Source organism: Acyrthosiphon pisum, chromosome X (assembly GCF_005508785.2).
Source record: "Acyrthosiphon pisum isolate AL4f chromosome X, pea_aphid_22Mar2018_4r6ur, whole genome shotgun sequence".
Taxonomy (NCBI): Eukaryota; Metazoa; Arthropoda; class Insecta; order Hemiptera; family Aphididae; genus Acyrthosiphon; species Acyrthosiphon pisum.
Genome location: NC_042493.1, coordinates 85,858,681 through 85,859,371, shown reverse-complemented (window position 1 = coordinate 85,859,371; position 691 = coordinate 85,858,681). Strand labels below are relative to the sequence as shown.

At 30.0% G+C, this 691-nt stretch overlaps 1 protein-coding gene across 1 annotated transcript; it reads left to right on the top strand.

Moving 5' to 3' along the window:
• The first annotated feature begins 244 nt into the window (after window positions 1–244).
• LOC115033331 lies at window positions 245–691 on the top strand. Its single transcript, XM_029485684.1, has 2 exons — window positions 245–465; window positions 539–691. The coding sequence occupies exons 1-2, from the start codon at window positions 265–267 to the stop codon at window positions 662–664; spliced, it is 327 nt and encodes a 108-aa protein (XP_029341544.1). The 5' UTR covers window positions 245–264; the 3' UTR covers window positions 665–691.

Here is a 691-nt window from a genome sequence, read left to right as displayed (position 1 = left end):
ACTGGATATACGCAAATACGCGTTTCCGTAATTCTTACATTGGAATCTAACAAATTCAAATTAAGATACTGAGTTGACATTCAGAATAAAGAAAGTGGATTACGTCATGTCACCATTGTGATAAGAAAAGAAAACCGACGAATATGTCGTACGAGCGGGTGTTCAATGTTAGTCATGCGACATTTTCATTTATCTACTGTCGTTATATAACATATTTAATTTTAATTTTAATCTTGGTCCGAGGGTTTGAGGTTCGTACAATTAATGAAGAATAGAGCATTTCACAGTGGGATAAAAAGGTCGCCATATCAAGCGATGTTTGGTAGTGATATAAAAATTGGATTATCGACGTCTATTCTTCCACCAGAAACTATCAACAATATATCTTCAGAAGAAGATTTGGAAAATGTATTGCAAAATATTGGAGGAAAAAGTGAAGAAAGCAATTCTGCAGATGCTAACCAGGTAAATAGAAAAAATAATATAAATAATACGATTTACAAAATGTTATACTAGGTACTATTTTTATTTTTCGTAGAACGAAGAAATACATAAAATATGCGAGTCTTGTGGGAATAATATTCAAGCAATATTAAACGAAGATGAAAATCAACAGCGTATTTGTAATTTGTGTGCAAAAGAGGTAATTTATTTTCAAAATTAATTTTTACTATAATTATTATTATTTAAA